Raw genomic sequence first — 24156 nt, forward strand, 5'->3', positions numbered from 1 at the left:
TATCTTAAATTAAGTCCAAACATGTATGTATCTATCGAAGATTGCCCCTTTAACGATAGAGTTTCGTTTGATGTGATTGAAAAACAATTCAACGTTTAATTATTTTCTGAGTGTGCCTTCACAAGGACAACTTTGCTAAAAAAGGAATATTTAAAAAAGGTTGTTATATTGCGATACTGACAGGAATAGCCGAAATCGAAAGTGAAGCCGGTTCAACGTCGTTGTTTTTCCTTAGAGGTGACAACTCGAAGGGACGCTTTTCGGCTACAAGAATACACGAATAAATCGGTAAATTTGGATTGAATAATATGTATAGTCTAGCCTACATTCGATTTTCTTGTATTGCTCTATTAACCAAACAAACTAGAAACACTTTTGGATAACTCAACTGACAAATAGAAATGTTGCATTTGATTTGATAATCCCATTGTATTCTTTCATTAGCCTATCAAAGCAAGTGGAAACATTCTGGTGTTGGAAAACTTGAGAGCAATTCATTTTTTATCAAATCTTACATTTCCAGGTCATTAGGTGGGTGTTCTATGGCGTTTATTTGGACTGTGAAAACTACTGTAAACAATGGAGCTGAACATTTCAACACTACCGAGGCTCAAAAGCATACTTCCCACCCCAGGACCAGGTATGTGATTTACTGTATGTACAAGTACAACACAATGCAGCTATATCTGTCTCTTATCATTTGTGCACTAATTGACAACTTTATTCCTTTCAGAACACCATGGCCTGTATAATCAAGGGGCAACGTGTTATTTGAACAGTGTGCTGCAGGTCCTCTTCATGACTAAAGAATTCAGAGAGGCTGTTGAAAGGTTTTCCATTCTTACTCTTTGTGCCAAGGATACTGTATCTCAGTGAAAGTATTAGAAATAGATTGAGTTTTACCAGAGCCATGTATCTAACTAAATACATGTCTCTGAGTCATACTATTGAAACATTATCACCACACAGTACACTGAGATTAATACTAAACATCTTATATACTGTATATCTTAACAAAATCAGTCTTTTATTTTTTACAGTAATAAGGCTCCTCAAGAAGAAGACACTGTTGATCTTCAGCTGAAAAAGTTGTTTACAACTTTACGTGAAATTGAAACTAACACAAAGGGCATCTCATCAATACTAGGCATTGATGATGGTGAGTTGAGCTTTCATAGCATTTAAAAATTCTGCAACTTTGTTAGATGTACAGCTTGTGATGTTATGTAGTATTAAGTATAGTGTTTGTAGTTATTTGTAGTAGAAGACCCTTCATTGTCGTCGTCCCCCCCCCCTCCCTCCCCCCCCCAGTATACAAGCAATGTGATGCGGCTGAGTATTTTGAGAAGATTTTAGGCATGGTCAATCCTGAAGTGTCAAAGGTAGGCTACTGCATTTATTTACCTCATCTTGGGCAAAACCTGATAGCTAACCATGCAATGTTTATAAGTTATGATATGACAAGACTGACAATAGTTTGTCTCCAGATCTTCAAAGGACAATTGAGGCACATCACTACCTGTTTAGGAAAACATGTGATGAGTGATGGATTTGGTCCATTTTGGACACTGCCCCTCTCAATAGCAGATCCCTCTGACTCTTACAAAACCTACAGTGTGGTAGGAAAAATATATCTTCACCTAAAGCAAAAAACATTGTTTTATGATGGCAAATATGATCATGACAGGGCTAACCAACACTTTAAATGCCATAGCCTACGTTATTGTTATTCAATATAAGCATAATTGTCGTGGGAATGCATTATGTCGTAATTTGGCATGTGTGTAGGCTTACTCTACTTTTTGTCTCAGTTTTCATGATCATGGTATTGTAGTTAATATTATAAGTTGATATAATATGACATTAAAAACAAATTCATGGAAAGAATATCAAGTTGTTGGAGAAAGATAATATTTTGTGTTTCTGTGTTTTCAGAAAGACGGCTTTAAGGAGTTCTTCAAGTCTTCATCTGTCACAGGGGAAAACCAGATGTACTGTGATGAATGTGAAAAGAAATTAGATGCAACCATTGTGAGTAGTGACATTTAGAATTCTCATTTAGTATACCAAATGAAAGATATATATATATATATATATATATATATATATATATATATGTCCTTCTCATTGAAATCATATCTAAGAAGCGGTAGTTCTGTGCACTATTAATATGCTTCCTGTTCTTAAGTTTAGTTTTCATGTCTTTTACTTTCAGTTTTGTACACCAACTTCAAAGAGAAAATACAATATTTTTGGTAATGGAAAAAATACAGTATTTCACAGTAGTTTAGGTGGTACAATTATTCTCTACGCTATATGTGCTTATTTTGAAACATAAACTGAAATTGAGGCAACCTATTCGAATTTTAGCAACCAGGAAATGGCAGAGCATTTCTGCTTAGTGCAGCTTTAATTATTGTACCAAAGACTTCTCAAAAATGGATGTCAAGCATTTCACTGAAGAAGATATTGTATTACAATGCCCTCCGTCTGTCACCTATAGGAATGCAAGATGGAATATCACCCAGAAATTCTTACTCTGCTCCTCAAGCGGTTTGAATTTGACTACTACAGCATGTCATATGTCAAAATCAACTGCTGCGTGGATGTGCCTCACACACTACAGACAGAGGTAGACTACTTACAAAACCTTTATTCAACAGGTCCTGTTCTCATACAAGTCTACATTTAGGGCTTCGCAATGTAGCCATACTAAATTAAACGGATCGTTCTGTTGTACTGTATATTGCCTTCACTTTATTGCCCATCAGAAAAATAAAATATTTAGTGATGTCTGTTTTTACATCTGTAGTTCAGTTAATGGCATGTCTTTTGATTTATCTGAACAGAAATGTGAATATGAACTCTATGCGATTGTGGACCATTTCGGAAGTCTTGGATGTGGACACTACACTGCTAAGATCAAGTCCTTTGAAGATCATAACTGGTATGAGTTCAATGACTCATACGTTACAAAGGTAGGCAATGTTATTTTATTTATTTAATTGAATACAGCCTATACCATCATTTTTCTAATATCATAAATTGTATTTGCCATTTTATTTGGTTCTGTGAGTGAATCAGTGGCGACCCGTTGTTCAGGGCAGGTGGCATTAATACGTGTCAGATGTCAGTTTGCAAACAATGTAAAAACAAAAAATCGTTGAGTTAATAAAGCCGCATACAAACATGGTCTATTTTTTTCTTTCTTGAGGAAGGCAGCTCCAAAATGTAGGTGTTTCAGCCTAGCTAAGTGATTTCTATGGTGGTGGGGCAGCCAGCGGAAAATACGGAGCGTAGGGGTTGGTAATGTTCTCTAGCTGTGCCGTGATTGGCTCAGTGTTATGCCACTCAAGGGGACACTGTCACTGCAAATTCTACAGGGAGAGCTAGAAAATTCAAGCCCCTTGGGTGCTGCCATAGAGTTATATTAGAACTGCCCATCCAAGAAGGCTCAAGGTCATTGGCCACTGGTAAAAGGACGTCAAATCATGTTTTATCTACCGTAGCTTTGATTAGACTGATTATGTCAACATCATCTTTTCAAAATCTTAGCTCGCAAGATTGGCAAGCAGTCATCATTATGAATCATGTTGACAATCTACTGGCACATCCTTTTCAATCCTTGTCATTTGAAGAGAAATTAAGGATAAAACGTCTTTGGACATAAACATTTCACAACAACTCGGAAATAGCAAATTCAACAATGAATGGTTTGGCATCTCAAAGCAATCCCTATTTTACTTCCCCTGCCTGCTATTCAGTGGGGAGGGTGTGTGGTCCAAGTCTGGGTTCAAGGATTTAAAACATCTGTCTCTCTCAAAACATGAGAATTGTGCATCACATATAGACAATGCTGTTAAACTCGGATTGCTGGGAAATCAAACATTGTGGCTCAGCTAGACACCGCATAAAGATGAGCTATCAACCTTCACAACCAACAACAGGAGAATAGGTACGTGCTTGCCAGAATTATAGCATGCATTAAATTGTGTGGCAGTTGTGAGGCAGCACTGCAGGGCCTGTTTGTACAACTGTTCTGCCTTAGTGGCGTATATGTAGCCTATGGCCTGTTTTAGAGAAATGTCATCATCGAATATTGTAACAGCTTTCATTGTCTGCCTACGTGCCTCCATTGTAAGAGTTTTAATTGTCTTCTTGTGTGCCCCCGTTAATTTAGCCTACTGTTGGGACTTGGTGTACAGGGAGAATATTGTAAGAAAGGCCCATGTTCTGAATTATGTCACTGTCCATTTCAAAAGGTCATATAGCCTACAAATAGGCATGTAGGCTACTGTTCAGACTTGGTAGTGCACATGTAGCCTATAGCCTGTTTTAGAGAAATGTCATCATTGAATATTGTAACAGCTTTCATTGTCTGCCTACGTGCCTCCATTGTAAGAGCTTTACTTGTCTTCTTATGTGCCCCCGTTAATTTAGCCTACTGTTGGGACTTAGTGTACAGGGAGAATACTGTAAGAACGGCCCATGTTCTGAATTATGTCGCAGTCCATTTCAAAAGTGCTGGAGGAATAGGCGGCATATAGACTACTTCCATCTCAGCTCGCTCATGTCTTAATCGAAATTACAGCTTGCCTCTTAAGCACTTATCGTTCTGTCCGCCATAGTTTGTATATCTGCATTGTTATATTGCTTACATTAGGTCTATCTCATTAGTATCTTATTCATAATTTTAGGCAATGTTAGAATTATGCATTTAATTGTTTTGCTTACTTTGTGTGTTATAATTAGCTCAGGTGCTTTTCTCCACGAGGAGGGGATAGTATATAATGTTGTTGGGTCTGTAAGTTACAGACCCAACAACAGTATATTATAGTATCCCCTTCTCGTAACCATGTTTGCATGTATGTAATAATGTTGGTGTATGGTTCAAACTCATGTTGACATTCATTATTATTGAAGGATAACGCGGTTCTTATCCAGTTACACAAATCCACAAGGAGTCAGTGGAAACCATATTTATTACCTCTTCGGGCTAGGGGGCGGTATTTTCACATCCGGATGAAATGCGTGCCCAAAGTAAAATGCCTGCTACTCAGGCCCAGAAGCTAGGATATGCATACAATTTGGATAGAAAACTCAAAAGTTTCTAAAATTGTTAAAATTATGTCTGTGAGTATAACAAAACTTATGTGGCAGGCGAAACCCAGAGGACAAACCATCCATGATTTTTTTTGTTGAGGTGACAGTGTTTTCAATGAGATTTCTATGTGGATCTAGATTTCTAAGGCACTTGCTTGCAGTTCCTATCGCTTCCATTTGATGTCAACAGTCTTTAGAAATTGGTTGATGTTTTTCCTTTGAGAAATGAAGAAGTAGCCATTTCCTATCTGGGTGGATAGCCAAGTGTACTGTTGTGGTTGGGGCGCATGACCTGAAAGCTCGCTCCACTTTGTTTTTATCCGCTATTGAAACCAGTTTATCCCGTCTTAAATTTGATCGATTATTTACGTAAAAAAATACCTAAAGTTGTATTAGGAAAGTTGTTTAAAATGTTTGGACAAAGATTACAGGTAACTTATTAGACATTTTGTAGTCATGTTGCGCGAGTTGGAACCGGTGTTTTTCTGAATCAAATGCGCCAAATAAATGGACATTTTGGAGATATAACGACGGAATTTACTGAACAAAAGGACCATTTGTGATGTTTATGGGACATATTGGAGTGCCAACAGAAGAAGATCTTCAAAGGTAAAGCATGAATTATATCGTTATTTCTGAGTTTTGTGTCGCGCCTGGCGGGTTGAAATATGATTGTCATGTGTATGTTTGATGGGGTGCTGTCCTCAGATAATAGCATGGTTTGCTTTTGCCTTAAAGCCTTTTTGAAATCTGACACGGTGGCTGGACTAACAAGAAGTAAAGCTTTCATTTGGTGTATTGCACTTGTGATTGTATGAAAGTTAAATATTTCAAATATAAAATTAAAAAAAATTGCGCTCTGCAATTTCACTGGCTGTGGTCGAAACGTTCCACTAGCGGAACCCATAGCCGTAACTGTAAGCAAGTCAGCCATAAGCTCCACTGTTGGGACAGCTTGATGTAGACCCTAACAATTTCTGGTCACCGTTATAGTGCATTTTATGCATTTTTAGAGTTATGCAGTGGCTTCGCTGGCCTGCATCTAAACAAATTGGTTGTTTTGCCCACCAAGATTGACATGATAAAATCACCGCTGGAGTGAATCAGACAAGGGTTATCACTTCAAGAACAAATATGATTATAGTTCATATTTGTATATATTTGGTGGGGAATCACCAAAAATGCCATGCTACTCCGTCAGAATCTTATCTAAGGCCATTGGAAATGTATTCTATTTATTTAATTTTGACGCATTGCTGCTCCTCCCTTACAGGTCCAACCAGCTCCACTGATTGACAGGTATGTTGTTTTTCACGTGTGTTTGTGTTTCCAGTTATGTATCCAAAGTTTATCGCCAAATGTATGAACCAGAACATTAACAGGCGTTCCAGTTAGTAATTAAATACGTATGATAACAAATGATTCTCTCTCTAGTTCTTCGAGTGCTTATCTACTGGTGTACAGGAAATGTAAGTTCATTTATGAACTATTTATGAACTGTGCTCTTTTGATCAATTGCCTTGAAACTGTATCACTGATGTCTTTCATTTTGCTTCCCCCGCAAAGCACATGCTTCAGATCGTGAGAACCATGGAACCAACCAAGTTCACGGTTCACTCCGAGAGGATGGGGTTACAGAGGTTGGAGAGCAGGTTCAAATAAAGACAAGTGGAGATGATCATCACGGTGTTGATGGAAATAAAGGACAGGGACAACATGTTGCGGTCAGAAGAAAGGAAAATGTAGGAAAGGCAGATACAGGAAGAGATGATGATTTGATAGAGAGAAGACAGGACATAGATGCACACAGGAGAGAGGATGTGGATGGAACAAGACGGTATGATGTTGTTTTGATAACAGAGAAACAGCAGAGTCCAGAGATATGTCGGAAATTAGGCAAATTCCGTGTGTTTCATCATGACTATATTTTGCCCATCAGGTGTTCATCATTGAAAGAAGAGGAAAATGCTGTGGAGAAAATAGAACAGGATGATGTAGTGAGAAGGGTAGATAAGGACAGAGAGGGTGTCATGGTAAAGGGAGAAACGCATCTCGGTGAGACAAAGACAAGTCTGACCAAGTACGGAGAGTCTTCCAGCTCTACAAATAGGTGTGAGACCATCCCATCACACCAAGAGTTCAATGAACTCAGAAGGAAAGAAATGCAAAGAAGAAAGGACGAAAAGGATGCCAATTACAGTCAGTTCCTTGCTAACGTTCAGGACAACAAGCTGAGAGAGGTTCTTGAGAGGCAGAAGAAGAACAAGGCTCACTGTGGTTTCAGGCGCTTCTGGGGTGTCCGTGGCAAGTACACCAAGGCCATCGGTCGCAGTGGTCGCGTCGTTGGTATGTCTAAGAAGAAGTAAACTATGTCCCAACTCCCCATGTGTCAACTAAATGCCACAGTTCACACACAAAAACGATGCAAGAAGAATGAAAAGAGAAGTGTAGAAGAGATGGAGCTTTTGGGTAAAGACAAGAAAAGAAGAAAGAGGAACTTCAGGGAAGGAGAGGAGGGAATGGAAAAGAAGTGAGATGGCTAAATTTGAAGTTTCTGTTTTGTCCAATTTGAAAACTGGAAGAGGAATGTATGGAATATGGAATATATTCTGATTTTGGGTACAATTCTGCCTTTAACCCTGTATTATCTGTTTATATATGTTTAACAACTAACTTTAACTAAAGTCCTGTTATTAGCCTCTTTTATGTTCAACATCGTTCATCACTTTACTCAGATGAATTTCTTGTCCAAGTGTTTACAAAGTACTATATATTAAAGATGCTTTGTATGTAGAGAATAACTTAGTCCTCATCTTAATTCTTGAAAGACTTCACAAGAGGTTTAGAGATCATCCTTGGTCTGACATTTTAAAACGCAAAATATTATTCTTGCATTTTAGTAGACACCTTTTAGTTAACACCCATCAGCTTAACCCGGAGCCAGCCGCACCAATGTGTCTGAGGAAACACCGTTCAACTTGCGACCGGGGCAAAGGAAAGCAACCCCGGCCAAACCCTCCCCTAACCCGAACGACGCTGGGCCAATTGTGCGCTGTCCTATGGAACTCCCGGCCACAGCCGGTTGTGTCACATGAACCCGGGTCTGTAGTAACTCCTCTAGTGCTGCGAAGCAGTGCCTTAGACCACTGCATCACTCAGGAGGCCCTTTAGTAGACACTTTTGTCCAGTGCAATTAGGGTTAAGTGCTTGCAACCTTTCGGTAACTGGCCCAGCACTAGGCTAACTGCCACCATACATCTTTAAATAAGCATATAGAAACTGTAATTTTGCAGGTTGTCAAATCACAGCCTAAAGATAGATGATTTTTAGGTATCATCAATATTCTCCCTCGGCAGACGGGTTGCGTCCCACACAATGCTCCGTCATAAACTAGTGCTGTTGCCTAGGTCTGTTTTTTTCGAGACGATATCATTGATAACAACTTTAATACTTTAGTACTGGGTGGAGTACTGCGTACAGAGACCAAGGTACACTGACCTGGGATATCAGCTGAATTCCAGTAAATAGCACTATGGCAATGGATGACAAAATGGAAATACAAACAAATGAATCAAAAATATAGTTGTCATTTTGTCTGGCTGTAAAGGTAAAATCTCAAAAGGAAAAGCCATAGAGAAAGATAAAATGTATTAAAGTATCATAAATGGAAATTGCTGACAAGTACCACCTTAAAAGGGGCAATCTGCAGTTCCTACATCAATTTTTTGACATATAAATAAATGATATGTACGCATTGATTCTTGAAGAATATAACTCATAAATGTCTCATGAGCTTAGTTCAACTGTCGTACCACATCAGAATATGTGGTATAAAAATATATGCTGGTTTTACTCCAATGTTTGTAAACAGTGTAAAAGTAAACAAAAATGGCATAGCCTCAAAACATGGTTAAAGCTATCGTTTTGATATCATGGTTAAAGCTATCGTTTTGATATCATGGTTGATCAGACCTTGCATCCATAGCTCTATCTATGAATTTGATAGTGGTTACATTTCTCCAGCCCCATTACTAAGCTTTTTACCGAAACAGTGGCTGGGACGACACTTTGTTATTGTTTCAACTGCGCATTGCCCCTTTAACTACACATGATACTGATGAGACTGACAGTGTACTTGCCGGTGAAAATACAATTCATTATATCTCTAATGAGAAATAATGAATATAGTTGGCTATCTAGGCTACAGCAGCTGCCCGATACATCATTTTATGCTTATGCTTTCTTGTCTTCAACATTCACGATTGGAATGTGTTGCAAGTTGTCACACCAATAACAAACAATACTATTTACAAACACTCTTCAAATCACCCTTGCTCTGATCATATTGAGCCAAAATGGAGATTGATGTGATTCTATAGCAATCGTTGTGCTCATGAATTTGTGAACAACCAAACCTTACCGCGGCAGCTTTCCAATCTTTGGGAATCTCAGACGACATAGTCTCGCTACTGTTATTTTACTGCTGCTCTTTAATTACTTGTTACTTTTATTTCTTATTCTTGTCCGTATTTTTTTTAAACCGCATTGTTGGCTAGGGGCTCATAAGTAAGCCTTTCACTGTAAAGTCTACACCTGTTGTATTCCGCGCATGTGAATAATACAATTTGATTTGATTTGATTTGACTTCCACCCTGTTTGTTCTTGTGTAGTCCATAATAATGGAACATTGTATGCCCACCTTTTTTAGTCCAATAAATCTCTTTGTCTGAGTACAATATTTTTGAAGTTTCTGATAAATCTTGGTACCAGAAAAAAGTCCTGGTGACATGATGTTTTACTGTATGAGCCCCCAACAGTCCCTGTCCTGTGTAGATATCAACTGATAATTGACAAACATTCCATTATATGCAAAATGACTGGGACGTACCAAAAAAACTAGGCCAGCACATCTGAGCAAACAAATACAGTCCATGAAACTTGAACTTTCATGACTTTCAGCACTGTTATCATTTTAAATTAAGTAGTAGGCTATAGCAACAGTAAATACATTCTGTTTTCAAAACAGGGACTTGCATGGTGCGATATGAATGATTGCCAAGTTCAAACTATGACTAAGTATCGAAACAATGATAAAACAGCTAGATTGACCGGTTATCTCTTCAGCATTTGCACAGCAGTTGTCATTGTAAAATTAGTTCTTAACTGATTTACCTAGTTAAATAACGGTTAAATCAAATAAATAAACAAACAAACTGATGCCTATTCATGTGATGATGGATAGTACCGTTGTAGCTTGGACATAATGACAACATTTATCAATTATATCAATGGACAGGTCGATATAATTAATTGAAATGGCCAATGAACAACGGTAAATATTGCAGATTAGGCTACACCTTTACATTATATCGTTCTGTTGACTGACAGGAAGGAGTAGCTTAAATAGAAAGTGATGTTTTAGGACTAGGAGAGATGACAGTTGCACTATAATAGCTTTCGTTTTCTTCGAAGCTGACAACAAATAACCATAGACCAAAGCGCACCAACAATATATATTCTAAACCGCTGTTTCTTTTCAAGGATACTGGTAAGATTTAAGTCAATTTCACTAAACTATTCCGCTACCTTATAATGTAAAACTTGTCAAAGAAACACTCAGAACGCGGAACAAATCAATCTGAAAACAAAATGTTTCATCTTTCCAATGACAGCTGTTTAACTTGAGTCCGTATATTTATTGATCAAATAGTAGTAGACTCGTTTCTCCTATCGTTGGTGTAAACCTTCAAGATGTGAATTCGAAGTATGAATGTAATCGAACAATTTAACAAAGTCCCATGTTTTCCGTTCAACAGCTCATACGTGGATGAGGGTATTGATTATTTAGACATGATGGATCACTTTTGGATCCACCAACACTGTTATCCAAATGAGAACGTGAACACATGTAAGCCTTTTATACAGTTGAACTCGACATAGAACTACTGCCAAATGGCATTCATACAACTGAAATAATATACATTCACATACACATACAAATATTGGGGTTTGAGAGACATGTAGGCTACCTTTATCCAGTGGTGTTAAGAGTACCCAATTGTCATACTTGCGTAAAAGTATAAATACCCCAATAGAAAGTTACTCAAGTAAAAGTGAAAGTCACCCTGTAAAATCCTACTTGATTAAAAGTATTTGGTTCTAAATATACTTAAGTATCAAAAGTAAATGGAATTGCTCAAATATACTTAAGTATCAAAAGTGAAAGTATAAATAATTTCACATTTCTTATATTAAGCAAAGCAGGTGGCGCCATTTTCTTGTTTTAAAAATGGGGCACACCAACACTCCAACACATCATTTACAAATATTGATTAATTTGTGTTAGTGACTCAGCCAGATCAGAGGAAGCAGGGATGACCGCGTGTTAAACACTCACAATGTAAATAGTACTTTTGGGTGTCAGGGAAAATGTATGGAGGAAAAGTTAATTATTTTCGTTGGGAATGTGGTGAAGTAAAAGTGAAAGTTTAAAAAAAATATAAACGATGAAGTAAAGTACAGATACTCCAAAAAACGACTTAAGTAGTACTTTAAAGTATTTTTTCCTAAGTACTTTACACCACTGCCTATAGCTCTAACTCCAAAAAGTTTTGGGACACTGTAAAGTCCATGGAGAACAAGAGCAACTCCTCCCAGCTGCCCACTGCACTGAGGCTAGGCAACACGGTCACCACCGATAAATCCATGATAATAGAACATTTCAATAAGCATTTCTCTATGGCTCGCCATGCTTTCCTCCTGGCTACCCCAACCCCGGCCAACAGCTCTGCATCCCCCGCAAGCTACTTGCCCGAGCTTCTCCTTCACCCAAATCCAGATCGCAGAAGTTCTGAAAGAGCTGCATACAAATCAGCTGGGCTAGACAATCTGGACCCTCTCTTTCTAAAATGATGTTCTGTTCAACCTCTCTTTCATATTGTCCGAGATCCCTAAAGATTGGAAAGTTGCCGCGGTCATCCCCCTCTTCAAAGGGTGTGACACTCTAGACCCAAACTGTTATAGACCTTATCCATCCTGCCCTGTCTTTCGTAAGTCTTTGAAAGCCAAGTTAATAAACAGATCACTGACCATTTCGAATCCCACCGTATCTTTTCCGCTGCGCAATCCGGTTTCCCAGCTGGTCATGGGTGCACCTCAGCCACTCTCAAGGTACTAAACGATATCATAACCGCCATCGATAAAAGACAGTACTGTGCAGCCGTCTTCATCGACCTGGCCAAGGCTTTCGACTCTGTCAATCACCGTATTCTTATCGGCAGACTCAATAGCCTTGGTTTCTCAAATGCCTGCCTCGCCTGGTTCACTAACTACTTTGCAGACAGAGTTCAGTGTGACAAATCGGAGGGCCTGTTGTGCGGACCTCTGGCAGTCTCTATGGGGGTACCACAGGGTTCAATTCTCTTGCCGACTCTTTTCTCCGTATATTTCAACGATGTCGCTCTTACTGCTGGTGATTCCCTGATCCATCTCTACGCAGACGATACCATTCTGTATACATCTGGCCCTTCTTTGAACACTGTGTTAACTAACCTTCAAACGAGCTTCAATGCCATATACCACACTCCTTCCGTGGCCTCCAACTGCTCTTAAACGCTAGCAAAACCAAATGTTTTCTATTCAACCGTTCGTTGCCCTCACCCGCCCCGCATCACTACTCTGGATGGTTCTGACCTAAAATACGTGGACAACTACAGATACCTAGGTGTCTGGCTAGACTGTAATCTCTCCTTCCAGACTCATATCAAACATCTCCAATCCAAAATCAAATCTAGAATTGTCTTTCTATTTCGCAACAAAGCCTCCTTCACTCATGCCGCCAAACTTACCCTAGTAAAACTGACTACTTTGGCGTCATCTACAAAATAGCTTACTATACCCTACTCAGCAAATTGGATGTAGTCTATCACAGTGCCATCCGTTTTGTTACCAAAGCGCCTTATACCACCCACCACTGCGACTCGTATGCGCTAGTCGGCTGGCCCTCGCTACATATTCGTTGCCAGATCCACTGGCTCCAGGTCATCTATAAGTCTATGCTAGGTAAAGCTCCGCCTTATCTCAGCTCACTGGTCACGATAACAACACCCACCCGTAGCACGCGTTCCAGCAGGTATATTTAACTGGTCATCCCCAAAGCCAACACGTCCTTTGGCCGCCTTTCCTTCCAGTTCTCTGCTGCCTGTAACTGGAACGAATTGCAAAAATCGCTGAAGCTGGAGACTTACTTTTCCCACACTATACATAGTCCATCTGTAAATAGCCCACCCAATCTACCTACCTTACCCCAATATTGTTTTTATTTACTTTGCTGCTCTTTTGTACACCAGTATCACTACTTACGCACCACCATTTGCTCATCATCATCTGCTCATTTATCACTCCAGTCTTATACTTTGCTACTATGGCCTATGTATTGCCTTACCTCCTCGTGCATTTTGCACACACTGTATATAGACTTTCTTTTTTTCTGTTGTGTTATTGACTGTACGCTTGTTTATCCCATGTGTAACTCTGTGTTGTTGTTTCTGTCGCACTGCTTTGCTTTATCTTGGCCAGGTCGCAGTTGTAAATGAGAACTTGTTCTCAACTAGCTTACCTGGTTAAATAAAGGTGAAATAAATAAAAATCATATATAGGCCTACACCAGTGGTGTAAAGTACTTAAGTAAAAATACTTTAAAGTTCTACTTAAGTCATTTTTGAGAGTTATCTGTACTTTAATTTACTATTTATATTTTTGACTACTTTTACTTCACTACATTCATAAAGAAAAGAATGTACTTTTTACTCCATACATTTTCCCTGACACCCAAAAGTTCTTGTTACATTTTGAATGCTTAGCAGGACTGGAAAATAGTCCAATGCACGCACTTATCAAGAGAACATCCCTGGTCATCCACACTGCCTCTGATCTGGCGGACTCAATAAGCACAAATGGTTCATTAGTAAATGAGGTCTGAGTGTTGGCGTGTGCCCGTGACTATCCGTAAATTGAAAAAAAAAACAAGAAAATGGTGCCGTCTGGTTTGCTTAAATATAAGTGATTTGAAATTATTTCTACTTTTATACTTCAAATCAAATCAAGGTTTATTTGTCACGTGCGCTGAATACAACAGGTGTAGACCTTATAACCAATAGTGCGAAAAAAAGGTGTGTGTGTGTGTGTGTGTGTGTGTGTGTGTGTAGATAAGTAAAGAAATAAAACAACAGTAAAAAGACATTTGAAAATAAGAGTAGCAAGGCTATATACAGACACCGGTTATTCAGGCTTATTGAGGTAGTATGTACATGTAGGTATGGTTAAAGTGACTATGCATATATGATAAAAAGAGGGGTTGGTGGATGGTGCGACACAATGCAGATAGCCCGGTTAGCCAATGTGCGGGAACACTGATTGGTTGGGCCAATTGAGGTTGTATGTACATGAATGTATAGTTAAAGTGACTATGCATATATGATAAACAGAGATTAGCAGCAGTGTAAAAGAGGGGTTGGGGGGGAGGGGGCACACAATGCAAATAGTCTGGGTAACCATTTGGTTACCTGTTCGGGAGTCTTATGGCTTGGGGGTAAAAACTGTTGAGAAGCCTTTTTGTCCTAGACATGGCACTCCGGTACCACTTGCCATGCGGTAGTAGAGAAAACAGTCTATGACTGGGGTGGCTGGGGTCTTTGGCAATTTTTAGGGCCTTCCTCTGACACCACCTGGTGTAGAGGTCCTGGATGACCGGCAGCTTTGCACCCGTGCTGTACTGGGCCGTACGCACTACCCTCTGAAGTGTCTTGTGGTTGGAGGCCGAGCAATTCCCGAACCAGGCAGTGATGTCTCTTCGTTGTCTCTTCGTTGTCGGTGATCAGGCCTACCACTGTTGTGTCGCCTGCGAACTTAATGATGGTGTTGGAGTCATGCCTGGCCATGCAGTCGTGGGTGAACAGGGAGTACAGGAGGGGACTGAGCACGCACCCCTGGGGAGCTCCAGTGTTGAGGATCAGCGAAGTGGAGATGTTGCTACCTACCCCCACCACCTGGGGGCGGCCCGTCAGAAAGTCCAGGATCCAGTTGCAGAGGGAGGTGTTTAGTCCCAGGTTCCTTAGCTTTGTGATGAGCTTTTAGGGTACTATGGTGTTGAACGCTGAGCTGTAGTCAATGAATAGCATTCTGACATTGGTGTTCCTTTTGTCCAGGTGGGAGAGGGCAGTGTGGAGTGCAATAGAGATTGCATCATCTGTGGATCTGTTTGGGTGGTAAGCAAATTGGAGTGGGTCTAGGGTTTCTGGGATAATGGTGTTGATGTGAGCCATTACTAGCCTTTCAAAGCACTTCATGGCTACGGACGTGAGTGCTACGGATCTGTAGTCATTTAGGCAGGTTGCCTTTGTGTTCTTGGGCACAGGGACTATGGGACATGTTGAAAATGTCAGTGAAGACACCTGCCAGTTGGTTAGCACATGCCCGGAGCACACGTCCTGGTAATCCGTCTGGCCCCGCAGCCTTGTGTATGTTGACCTGTTTAAAGGTCTTACTCACATCGGCTACGGAGAGCGTGATCACACAGTCGTCCGGAACAGCTGATGCTCTCATGCATGCCTCAGTGTTGCTTGCCTCGAAGCGAGCATAGAAGTGATTTAGCTCATCTGGTAGACTCGTGTCACCGGGCAGCTCGTGGCTGAGCTTCCCTTTGTAGTCTGTAATAGTTTGCGAGCCCTGCCACATCTGACGAGCGTTGGAGCCGGTGTAGTATGATTCAATCTTAGCCCTGTATTGACGCTTTGCCTGTTTGTCTGAGGGCATAACGGGATTTCTTGTAAGCTTCCGGGTTAGAGTCCCGCACCTTGAAAGCAGCAGCTCTAGCCTTTAGCTCAGTGAGGATGTTGCCTGTAATCCATGGCTTCTGGTTGGGGTATGTACGTACAGTCACTATGGGGACGACGTCCTCAATGCACTTATTGATAAAGCCAGTGACTGATGTGGTGTATACCTCAATGTCATCGGAAGAATCTCGGCACATGTTCCAGTCTGTGATAGCAAAACAGTCCTGTAGTTTAGCATCTGCTTCATCTGACCACTTTTTTATAGACTGAGTCACTGGTGCTTCCTGCTTTAATTTTTGCTTGTAAGCAGGAATCAGGAGGATAGAGTTGTGGTCGGATTTACCAAATGGCGAGGGAGAGCTTTGTATGCGTCTCTGTGTGTGGAGTACAGGTGATCTAGACATTTTTGCCCTCTGAGTTGCTAATTTAACATGTTGATAGAGATTTTGTAGAACTGATTTAAGTTTCCCTACATTAAAGTCTCCGGCCACTAGGAGCGCCTCTTCTGAGTGAGTGGTTTCCTGTTTGCTTATTTCCCTATACAGCTGACTGAGTGCGGTCTTAGTGCCAGCATCTGTTTGTGGTGGTAAATAAACAGCTACGAAAAGTATAGCTGAGAACTCTCTAGGCAAGTAGTGTGGCCTGCAATTTATCACAATATACTCTACTTCAGGCGAGCAAAATCTAGAGACTTCCTTAGATTTCGTGCACCATCTGTTGTTTACAACCCCCCCCCCCCACCACTCGTCTTACCGGAGTGTGCTGTTCTATCCTGCCGGTGCAGCGTATATCCCGTTAGCTAAATATCCATGTCGTCCTTCAGCCACAATTCCGTGAAACATAGGATATTACAGTTTTTGATGTCCCTTTGGTAGGATATTCGTGATCGTACCTCGTCTAATTTATACTTAAGTATATTCTAGCAATTACATTTACTTTTGGTACTTAAGTATATTTAAAACCAAATACTTTTGGACTTTTTCTCAAGTAGTATTTTACTGGGTGACTTTCACTTTTACTTTAGGTATTTTATATTAAGGTATCTTTACTTTTACTCAAGTATGACAATTGGATACTTTTTCCACCACTGGCCTACACACACAAAACATTGCATAATGACATATACAGTATTTAGCCTAGCCTAGACGACACAACACAATATAGCTACTGTATGAGCTGCCTCTCTGTCAGTCATCATGCCACTAATTATTCATATTCTGTCCTTATTTTAGACAATAAAACCATACTCTATTATGGTTTGCACAATCAAGGGGCAACCTGTTATTTGAACAGTGTGCTGCAGGTCCTCTTCATGACTAAGGGCTTCAGAGAGGCTGTGGAAAGGTTTGGGTACTCCTACTCTTCTGTCACATTTTCTGTTGGGAATACAAAAAAAGCCAGGCAATTTACTGGCAATTGTCAAAAGCTTTTCAAAACTGGTAACAAGCTATGCACTTTTGGAGATATGCAGTAACCAAGTAGCCTCTATCCCTAGTGGCTATAAGAGTACATTTATTGGCTATTGACAATAATGATATGAATCTTAACTGCCAATAAGTTATTAGGAGATGTTGCTAATAAATATTACAATTTATTGTTCTTAAATGTCTCCTTTACAGCCAAGAGCAGGATAATGTTGAACAGAACACTTTTGATCTTCAGCTGAAATGTTTATTTGAGACTTTAAAGAAAAAACAAGCTCACACTAAAGATGTCACATCAAAACTGGGCATTGAAAAGGGTAAGTCAAGCAAAAGTAACCAGAGCTGAGAAATAATCAGCATTTTAAGTATCAGCATAGGTGTACAGGCACTTTAATAGCACGGTATTTGATGATACCATTGAAAAGAGTATTCTTTGAAGTATAACCTATTGCCTTAATGAGTGTAGCACTATCATTCATTAGATCAAAGGATGTACCATTACTTGTTTTTAATGCTTCTAATGCAGTGTTCGAGCAAGGTGATGCTGCTGAATATTTTGAGAAGATTTTAAGCAAGGTCAATCCGGATGTGTCTAAGGTATTGCTTCGCTCAACAAATGTAGGTGCAATTCAATGTGTAGAAATTATGAAATTACAAGACTGACAAAAGTTTGTTGTTTAGATATTTCAAGGACATTTGAAGCACACTGCCACCTGTTCTATATCTGACCGTCATGTGAACAGTGAGGAAGTTGGTCCATTTTGGACTGTGCCTCTCTCTATGGAAGATAACAACTACAGTGTGGTAGGGAAATGTCTAATTCACCTGTTATAGCAACTCTAACATGTTATATATACAGGGCTGTCAAATACTTCAAATGGCATGTAGTATGCAATGTGTCTTCATGAAATGTAATTGTAGTTGGCATGTGCAAATTTTGTATTGTAAAAAAATATATATACATCTAGTTAAATGTTTTTGAATTAACAGCATATTCGTTCAGTGAGAATGTATTTACTGTATGTTGGAATTTTAGGAAAAAAGCAAATGAATTACATTTAGTCTTGTATGATAATGATACTTTGTGACAAATTGGTTGAGGCAAATAACACTGTACCGTTGGGCTGCTGACGTTGGAGGTGCAAGATACAATACTGTTTTTCTTTTTCAGAGAGATGGTTTGGAGGATTTTTTCAAGTCTTCAACTGTCAGTGGTGACAATCAGATGTACTGTGACCACTGCGATGGGAAAACAGATGCAATCCTTGTGAGTAATGGTATACAATCAATACTCAATCAATATGCTACATCGATACTAAAAAAGGTAACATACTAAGGTAAATACTATGTTACTGGGTCTTCTAGAGGTGTGATAAGTGTGTTTTGGTGTCTCCAGGCATGTAAGATGGTACATCCCCCAGAGATTCTAACTCTGCTCCTCAAGAGGTTTGAGTTTGACTACAACAGGATGTCTTATGTCAAAATTGAGAACTGTGTGGAGGTGCCTCGAATGTTACAGACAAAGGTAACTATAAAATGTTCTTCTATACAGGTTATTATGTTATAAAACACTTTTTCATTAAGTTGTATAACTTAGGTAGTAATGTTAATTGCCTTTAAAAATAGAGTAGGATTGTAATATGTGTTTTCAGTGTGTTCCTTTATAGCCCTCCTCCTCACTGTACCTTTCCCTACTTTTGGCCCTATCTGAAAAAGCTCAGGGATTTTCCTGTTCATGGGCGACCTTTTGATTTACTCAATGTCTCTGAACAGGACTGTGACTATGAACTCTATGCAGTTGTGGACCATGTGGGAAGTCTAAGAGGTGGACATTACACTGCTATAATCAAGTCCTATGATGATCACAACTGGTATGTGTTCGATGACAGCTACGTCACACAGGTAAGGGATACTTAGCTTTTTAAAATCTAGTATATACTACCCTGCTATTTCCTCAACATGCATACCGTCCCTAGTTATAGTTGAACACTGCTGCTCCTCTCTTACAGCTCAATTCAAAACCATTTGAACAAGATGAGAGTTTTAGGTAAATATAGATGTGGGTGTGCTTTATTTGCAAACTTGTGTCCATTTAATGAAGTGTAATTGTCAAATTAGAAAAGCCTTGAAGTAACTAATTATTATTCCATTACTGTAGGTCCCAGAGTGCGTACCTGCTTATGTACAGGAAATGTAAGTTAACAAATGTGAATTGTCTTTATCTATGTGGTTCTATTTTATCCATGTTATTCATGTGATTCTACTTCTCCATAAGATCAAACATTCCTCTATTTGATCAATCACAGTGAACCTGTGTTACTTACCTCTGTCACTCTGTCAATTTCCCTCCGTTTCTAAGTGGATTCTCCAGATCGTCAGATGAACCATGAAACCGATCACAAATGTTCACTCAGTGACTCTCAACAATCTACTCCTTCCTGTTCCTTTGAGATGGGAGCCAGCAGAACAAGAGAAGAAGAAGAAGAAGAAGACAGAAAAGTTCAATCAAATCAATCTATCAATCCAGTTGACTTGGTAGGGAGAACAGAGGTTGTCCCAGAGGAAAGACAGAATGATGATGGAAAGGTTGGTGATATGATAAGACAGATGCACATACAAGTTTTGAGTGGAGAGGATAACGTTGCGGCTACTGATGATAAAGACAATTCGTTTAATGGAGAGAAAGAACAGAAAGTAGGGGATGATGTTGTTGGACAAAAAGAACAGGAAGGTGAAGTGGCCAATGTTGAGATGCAAAAGAATGATGAAGGGAGCAGGGAAGAGGGAATGACAAGAAAGTATCATAGTGTAAAAGGAGAACTGGAAGAAAGGAAGGAAGGTGGACAGAATCAAAGAGATAAGCCAAAGAAAAGGGAGGTTATAGTTGTGGATGTTGTGGATGAAGCTGGACAGAATCAAAGAGATAAGGCAAGGAAACGGGAGGATATTGTTGTGGATGGAGATCATGTCTTGGAAAATGGAACAGAGGGTGATGTGATGAGTAGAAAGGATGCGGTTGTGACTGACAGAGATGGAGATAATGAGAGAAAGAGGAATATAGATGGTGCAGCAAAGACAAAGCCAGGTAGAATAATAGATGACACTGGGGATGGTAGAACAGCAAAAATAAATGGTGGTGAGTTAAAGACAATACAGGTTGAAGTGGCAAAGTTAGGAGAGGATTGTGATGTGACAACGATGAGCCAAACTAACCACAGTAAATCTCCCAGTTCAGATCATATGTTTCAGAACAGACTGACAGACATCCCAGAGGAAACAACCACATGTTTTTGCTTCAAGAGTATAAGAGGGAGAGGTGAAAAGAGGAGTGAACATGACAAAGGGAAGAAAATGAAATTGGAGAAGAGCAGAAAAGGTGAAAGGAAGAGTATGTTAGGAGGGCAGAGTAGAAAAGAGAAAAATAAGGAAAAGGCAAATTGAAAGAAAATTGAAAAGAGAAGAGAGGAGGAAATAAAGAAAAGCTCAAAGAGAGAATAGAGGAGAAAAAGAAGAACCCAGTGGGAAAGAGAAAAGGTTACCTTTAAGTTTAAAATGATACTAATAAATAGAATGAAAATCATGAGAATGGTTCTATCTCAAAAATTAAGTAATGAACTTTGATGGTATTCTCAATTGAACCAAACAAGGATTAGTGAGACAGCTGTGATAAATTGCTCTTCTAATTTTGCCAGACTGACATGGCTTGGCATTGTGCTTGTGTATATAGATTCAAACAGAGCTATAGTGGGCACCGGTTGTGATAATGAAATAATGGTAATGGCATTAACTTCGGATCTGAATAATGTAAGGAATCATTTTTGTAATTCATACATTTAATAGAATTTCAAACCGGATTCAAATGACCCTTTTTGTCTCCCCCTGCTTCACACTACCGGCTCAAATTCAACCCACATCTTAGAAACTTTCACTTTCCATCTTTCCATAACACATGCTTGATGTCACAGTTCAGTTCACCAATTCAGTTCATGCCATTGATCCTTGAACATCTCTGATACAGAATCATCATAATCACTGTTGCCTGCAAAGATATGATTGGAACCCGAAAACATTATACTTTTATTGAAGTGGTGGATTATTTTTTATCACATTCTCTCAAGCTGGCTAGATGTTTATAATCCCAGAGTGCAACAGACTTAGGTACACTGACCTGGGATCTAACCCTAACCCTTTGACTATCACCTTGGCAATAGGTCACAAAACAGGAAAATATAAAAACAGAGACAGGTCATTTCTGATCATGTGATTGACTACACCTGATACCTGCCATATACAGGTGTAACTGGGATGTCCCTGGTTGGCTCATGTTCTCTTCCCTATGAGTTGACCTAGTTTAACTTTCCACCTTTTGTCCTCTCATTTATAATATGCTACAAACACACACACACACACATTAAAATACATCAAAGAGAAGTAGTGCTCATTATCTGGTCCCCAAGTTGCCACACCAATAACAAACAATACTATTTACTGTGCCACACAGATTGCAAAATAGTTGGCAAGAGATTTTTGATGTACCGATTCCATGGTACAGGGTGTTTGAGCTGATATATAAAACAAGGCAAGATTCAAGACTTCGTGCTTTTCAGCTAATATTATTATATAGAATTCCCTGCCACCAACAAAATGTTGAATATTTGGGGCATAAAATCATCGAAGCTCTGCAGATTTTGTTTGTGGGGATCCAGAATGAATAGACCATTTATTTTGGTATTGCCCTCAGGTTTCTGGTCTCAGGTTCAGGAATGGCTGAAAATGCATAGCATTGATCTAAAATTGACCCTATAAATAGTACTGTTAGGAGATCTGGAGAGACTGGGTCAGTCAATTACTAATACTCTTAGTAAAAGTATTTATCTTCAACAGTCTGTAGATTCTATTCGATTAGATAGATTGAAATTGTACATTAAACATCATAGCATAGTTGAAAGATATGTGTTGCGTAGAAACACGAAGTGGGTGGCCAGCAGAGAATGATGGGATGGGCTGAGGGAAGCTGAGGGTTGGTATGTGGAATTGGAGACAAGTGGGAGTGGAGTTACTGTGTGAGAGAGAGAATGATGGTCAAAAGATAAAAGGGAGAAAAAGTCCAAATAAAACATAATGAAAGTACATTTGAATGACACTAAGTAGCAGTGTTTTTACAACTAATGCTGGTTTGCCTGAGGCTGATGCCGTGCAGTTGTTTGTACACATGCATATACACACACTCTCATTCAAATACACACATACAAGAACACACACATACATGTAATGGAGCCAGACCTGCACACAAACATCATAACAGCAATGCCAACTTTATATTCCAGTTGTCCTTGATGTCCTTTGTTTTAAATGTATTATTTAGTTCAATGTTTTTGCATTGTTGTTTGCTGTTTTCTGTCTTTTCCTTTTTTCTCCTTTAGTTCATTCTCTTTGTTGGTGCGTTGGGGGGGGTTCATGGGGGTGGGGAATGTGGGAGGCATCTCGAAAAGTTGAGGGACAGCTATTGGTGAACTGTGTGGGGGGGGGGGGGGATCTTGGATGGTTTGGGTCTCACAAGATTGTGATCATGAAAAGGAAACTATGACATATATTTTATATCATTATCATGCACACGCACCCTCACACATAAGTATGGCTCTGTAGTGGAAAGACTGATACGTGTTTGATAGGGGCTGCAGGGTAGCCTAGTGGTTAGAGCGTTGGACTAGTAACCGGAAGGTTGTGAGTTCAAACCCCCGAGCTGACAAGGTACAAATCTGTTGTTCTGCCCTTGAACCGGCAGTTAACCCACTGTTCCCAGGCCGTCATTGAAAATAAGAATGTGTTCTTAACTGACTTGCCTAGTTAAATAAAGGTAAAATATAAAAAAAAATAAAAAGTGTCTTGATATTGTATGTTCTAATACTTTAATGTTACACCTTCCTTGTGTTTTTTGTTTAAAAAAAACTACAAAACAATACTATTTACAAACACTCTACAAATCACCCTTGCTCTGAACATATTGAGCCATAATGTAGAATGATGTGATTCTATAGCAATCGTTGGGCTCCTGAATTTGTGAACAGCCAAACCGTCATCCCTTTGTATGTCAATATTATTGTACTGTATGTCGTCACTATCAAGAGTTAATCAAATATATGTTTGTAATCTCATTTATATCGTGTTGTGTCTGTGCTTCTTTATTATTAACTCTACTCACAAAAGTAACCCATTTCAACCTGTTTGTTCTTTTGTTGTCCATAATAATGGAACATTGTATACCAACCTTTTTTAGTCCTAATAAACCTCTTATTGTCTGAGTACAATATTTTTGAAGTTTCTGATAAATCTTTGTACCAGTAAAACGTCCTAGTGACATGTTTTATTGTATGAACCCCCAACAGTCCCTATCAGCACATTACATGGTAGGCATTGGGGTTTGTGAGACATGTACCTATATCCTACATGCACACAAAACATATCACATACCGTAAGGACATGTACACTGAGTGTACAGTCATGGCCAAAAGTTTTGAGAATGACACAAATCTTAATTTCCACAAAGTCTGCTGCCTCAGTGTCTTTAGATATTTTTGTCAGATGTTACTATGGAATACTGAAGTATAATTACAAGCATTTCATAAGTGTCAAAGGCTTTTATTGACAATTACATGAAGTTGATGCAAAGAGTCGATATTTGCAGTGTTGACCCTTCTTTTTCAAGACCTCTTCAAACCGCTCTGGCATGCTGTCAATTAACTTCTGGGCCACATCCTGACTGATGGCAGCCCATTCTTGCATAATCAATGCTTGGA

At 39.4% G+C, this 24156-nt stretch overlaps 2 protein-coding genes across 4 annotated transcripts; both read left to right on the forward strand.

Annotated features, from left to right (window-relative positions):
- Window positions 1-186: 186 nt before the first annotated feature.
- Window positions 187-7901, forward strand: LOC109896975 (ubiquitin carboxyl-terminal hydrolase 47). 3 transcript variants are annotated; one of them, XM_020491456.2, is made up of 13 exons: window positions 187-288; window positions 524-640; window positions 734-830; window positions 1041-1159; window positions 1312-1382; window positions 1488-1619; window positions 1936-2031; window positions 2504-2632; window positions 2850-2978; window positions 6377-6402; window positions 6538-6572; window positions 6670-6940; window positions 7043-7901. In XM_020491456.2, the coding sequence occupies exons 2-13, from the start codon at window positions 580-582 to the stop codon at window positions 7467-7469; spliced, it is 1593 nt and encodes a 530-aa protein (XP_020347045.1). In that variant the 5' UTR covers window positions 187-288; window positions 524-579; the 3' UTR covers window positions 7470-7901. The 3 variants fall into 3 exon arrangements, with proteins under 3 accessions (XP_020347045.1, XP_020347044.1, XP_031688094.1); XM_020491455.2 differs by having other exon boundaries at window positions 6670-7901; XM_031832234.1 differs by having other exon boundaries at window positions 224-288; window positions 532-640; window positions 6670-7901.
- A 2621-nt stretch (window positions 7902-10522) lies between these two features.
- On the forward strand, window positions 10523-23669 carry LOC109896976 (ubiquitin carboxyl-terminal hydrolase 26). The gene is made up of 12 exons (XM_020491458.2): window positions 10523-10651; window positions 10920-11011; window positions 17168-17279; window positions 17555-17676; window positions 17886-17956; window positions 18041-18163; window positions 18531-18626; window positions 18756-18884; window positions 19133-19261; window positions 19369-19406; window positions 19518-19552; window positions 19719-23669. Exons 2-12 carry the CDS (start codon window positions 10954-10956, stop codon window positions 20798-20800), a joined length of 1995 nt encoding a protein of 664 aa, XP_020347047.1. The 5' UTR covers window positions 10523-10651; window positions 10920-10953; the 3' UTR covers window positions 20801-23669.
- The last annotated feature ends 487 nt before the right edge of the window (window positions 23670-24156 follow it).

The sequence above is a fragment of the Oncorhynchus kisutch genome, linkage group LG9 (genome assembly GCF_002021735.2).
Source record: "Oncorhynchus kisutch isolate 150728-3 linkage group LG9, Okis_V2, whole genome shotgun sequence".
Lineage (NCBI taxonomy): Eukaryota > Metazoa > Chordata > Actinopteri > Salmoniformes > Salmonidae > Oncorhynchus > Oncorhynchus kisutch.

Bases quoted from the DNA above. Each gene is read 5' to 3' on its own strand.
- LOC109896975 (XM_020491455.2), top strand. From the start codon at position 580: ATGGAGCTGAACATTTCAACACTACCGAGGCTCAAAAGCATACTTCCC. The intron at 831-1,040 runs GTTTTCCATTCT...TATTTTTTACAG, and splicing joins TTCAGAGAGGCTGTTGAAAG to TAATAAGGCTCCTCAAGAAG. The intron at 1,620-1,935 runs GTAGGAAAAATA...CTGTGTTTTCAG, and splicing joins CTTACAAAACCTACAGTGTG to AAAGACGGCTTTAAGGAGTT.
- LOC109896976 (XM_020491458.2), top strand. From the start codon at position 10,954: ATGATGGATCACTTTTGGATCCACCAACACTGTTATCCAAATGAGAAC. The intron at 11,012-17,167 runs GTAAGCCTTTTA...TCCTTATTTTAG, and splicing joins AAATGAGAACGTGAACACAT to ACAATAAAACCATACTCTAT. The intron at 17,677-17,885 runs GTAAGTCAAGCA...CTTCTAATGCAG, and splicing joins AAAACTGGGCATTGAAAAGG to TGTTCGAGCAAGGTGATGCT.